The sequence below is a fragment of the Scylla paramamosain genome, chromosome 22, assembly GCF_035594125.1.
Source record: "Scylla paramamosain isolate STU-SP2022 chromosome 22, ASM3559412v1, whole genome shotgun sequence".
Lineage (NCBI taxonomy): Eukaryota > Metazoa > Arthropoda > Malacostraca > Decapoda > Portunidae > Scylla > Scylla paramamosain.
Window position 1 is genome coordinate 13,594,930 of NC_087172.1, and position 2,500 is coordinate 13,597,429.

General features: G+C 40.0%; 1 protein-coding gene across 2 annotated transcripts in view; it reads left to right on the forward strand.

Annotated features, from left to right (window-relative positions):
* LOC135111600 (protein C-mannosyl-transferase DPY19L1-like) overlaps nucleotides 1-2,500 on the forward strand; it is a 22,665-nt gene that overhangs the window by 3,595 nt on the left and 16,570 nt on the right. Inside the window, exon 1 of one of the 2 annotated variants that reach the window (XM_064025079.1) lies at nucleotides 323-935. The exons of the other annotated variant lie outside the window; for it this stretch is intronic. Within the exon in view, the coding sequence (XP_063881149.1) occupies nucleotides 788-935 (148 nt within the window). The 5' untranslated portion in view covers nucleotides 323-787. Of the gene's footprint in view, nucleotides 1-322; nucleotides 936-2,500 lie in introns of those variants that run through there. 2 annotated transcript variants of the gene reach the window in all.

Below are 2,500 nucleotides of genomic sequence, written 5' to 3' on the forward strand. Positions count from 1 at the left end.
AAAAATGTTATTTTCATTCATATGAAATACGAAATGTTGCTCATAGTTATCAGAGATTTCATCTAGATTCTGAATACACCGTATATACTACACAAAGTTATTGTTATTCAAACGGTGTCATAAAGTGAACTCCAGTTTGAAATAGTAAATTCAATGTAATATAGAATGACGAGATCATTGTCAGCACAATTAAAAAATGTTCAATGTATAACTGGTTACCATAGCTATTAGCTAGGTTATGTTGGAAACGCTACACATACATTCCATGGGGTAGATCACAATGGAAATTCAATCCGTGCAACACATGGAACTTTTTATGTGTATTCAGTCTACTTGAAAAAAAAAATCATTATTAGTTTTCATCTGCTGAAGGTGAAAAATTATAATGAAATACTGGTAAACATGGGTACAAAACCGCACGTTCCTCCTGTCACTCTTGTGCTCAGTGTGCTGTCAAGATACAGCCGGTGGCACAGCCCGTACGTTTACTACCCGTTCAGCACCTTAAGAGTAATTTAACTCAGATATGTACCTATGTGGAAGTGTGTGAAATTTAGAATTAAACTTGTTGTCCTTAAATAATAAAAAAATCAACACAAGGTAGTTATATGAAAGTCAGCTAGAACAATTATCTTCGTGTTTATTATATTCCAACAAAACGTGGCTATTAAAAGTTTGAAAATTGAATGTAGTAGTGAAAAGGCCAAGTTTCAATAAAGAGCTTGTCCCAGAAGTGATGAATGACGAGTGACGAGAGATAAAACTAGCGGCGGTGAGAGAGTGTGTCATGATGGCAGCAAAACACAGGAGAGGCGAAGAGGAGCGGCCGGCCAAGAACAAGAAAAATGCATCCTCCCACAAGGACAACACTTCCTCCAAGACACATAAGCAGGAGGAGGACAAGAGGCCGTCCATGGTGGTTGTGCTTGTTTGTGGTAATTATCTGGGAGGAAAAGCCACCTGTATTTTTCTTTCACTTAGGTCATCTTCTCTCTCTCTCTCTCTCTCTCTCTCTCTCTCTCTCTCTCTCTCTCTCTCTCTCTCTCTCTCTCTCTCTCTCTCTCTCTCTCTCTCTCTCTCTCAGCCTTTCCAGCACTCTCCTCTCTCAGCAACCCCTTCTAGTACTCTCGCCTGCCTCCTTTCCCTGCATCATGTCACCCTCACTTCTGTCCACTACCACAAGGTACTTGATGCTGAGTTGTAATAATTTAGCACCGCCTGTAGCTCTTCGTATACAGTTATGTAGGTAGATTAATATAGTAAATTTCTATACACCATAATCCCCCTTATCTCCCTAACCTTGCCTGGGGGCTGCGCTCCCATGGATCCCCATTTGAGATACTAATCTAATCTAACCTAGCCAGGGGGCTCTGCCCCCCCCTGGATCCTCACTCCTCAGGGATATAACCTTTTTTAACCAGTCCTACAGGATCGGATCTAGGGAGTCTTTTTGGGAAAGTGTTGTGTCTATTTTGAAAGCTGTGAATTTCTCATGAAAAATCAAAGATTTGTAGAATCCAATAAGGTATGCAAAAATCACATTATCAGTGCTGTAGAGTGTGATGGTCAAAATCTAAAATAATTCCATATAGTTATATCCTTCTTATGCTCATGGACATTTTTTTTATTTTTTTTTTCTTAGAAAAAAAAAAAAACCTGACCTAGCCTAACCCAACCTAATGGGGGGGGGGTTGCACCCCTCATCAACCTTCTCTGACCTAACCTAATCTAACTTAACACAACCTAACATAATGGGGGACTGCCACCTCAACCCTCCTGACTTAGGTAACCTACATTGACATTGACATTATAACCAAGCCAGGAGGCAAGGTGGCATGTCCTCACTATTGCTTCACTTAGCACCAGGGTCAAAGTACACAGAAAATTAAGTTGAATTATTAAAATACCAAAATATCCAAATATACATCAAATTGCCAGATATTCGCAGAATTACAAAGAACTTGAGGTGACAGGTGTCTCCTCAGGGCGGTTTGGACTATAGGGGTTGTACATGGAAGTGGTCTCTTGAAGAAAGTTGTGAAAATACTTGTCAGGGTCAGCAATGCCATAATAAACATTGACCTCGCAAGGTAGCCAATAAGGTGCTTTCTTCTACCATAGAGAGGCACTTTATTCTTCACTTCCCTCCACAGCCACTCAATATTGTTGGTGTGTGTGCCTCTGTTATTTGGGTCCACAAAGTTGACAGTGGTTAACAGTTAAGCACGGTTTACATGCTACGATAAATTGTAGCAATTTATTGTAATGAAAAGGTTGTTACAATTTGTCGTTACGTGTAAACAGGAGATTGTAGCGATTTATTGGAGTTGGAATTGGATTGAGTGGTTGGTGCCAGTAGGTTCAAATCTATATGCATCGTAATGACAAGTTTGAACGTGTAAACAAGGTTCCAAGATATCGTTACAATCTAGCTCATTTTCAGATTGACTGCTGAAGTGTGAAGTCCTGGTGCGCAAGAGCTAATTCGAATCTTAGGGTA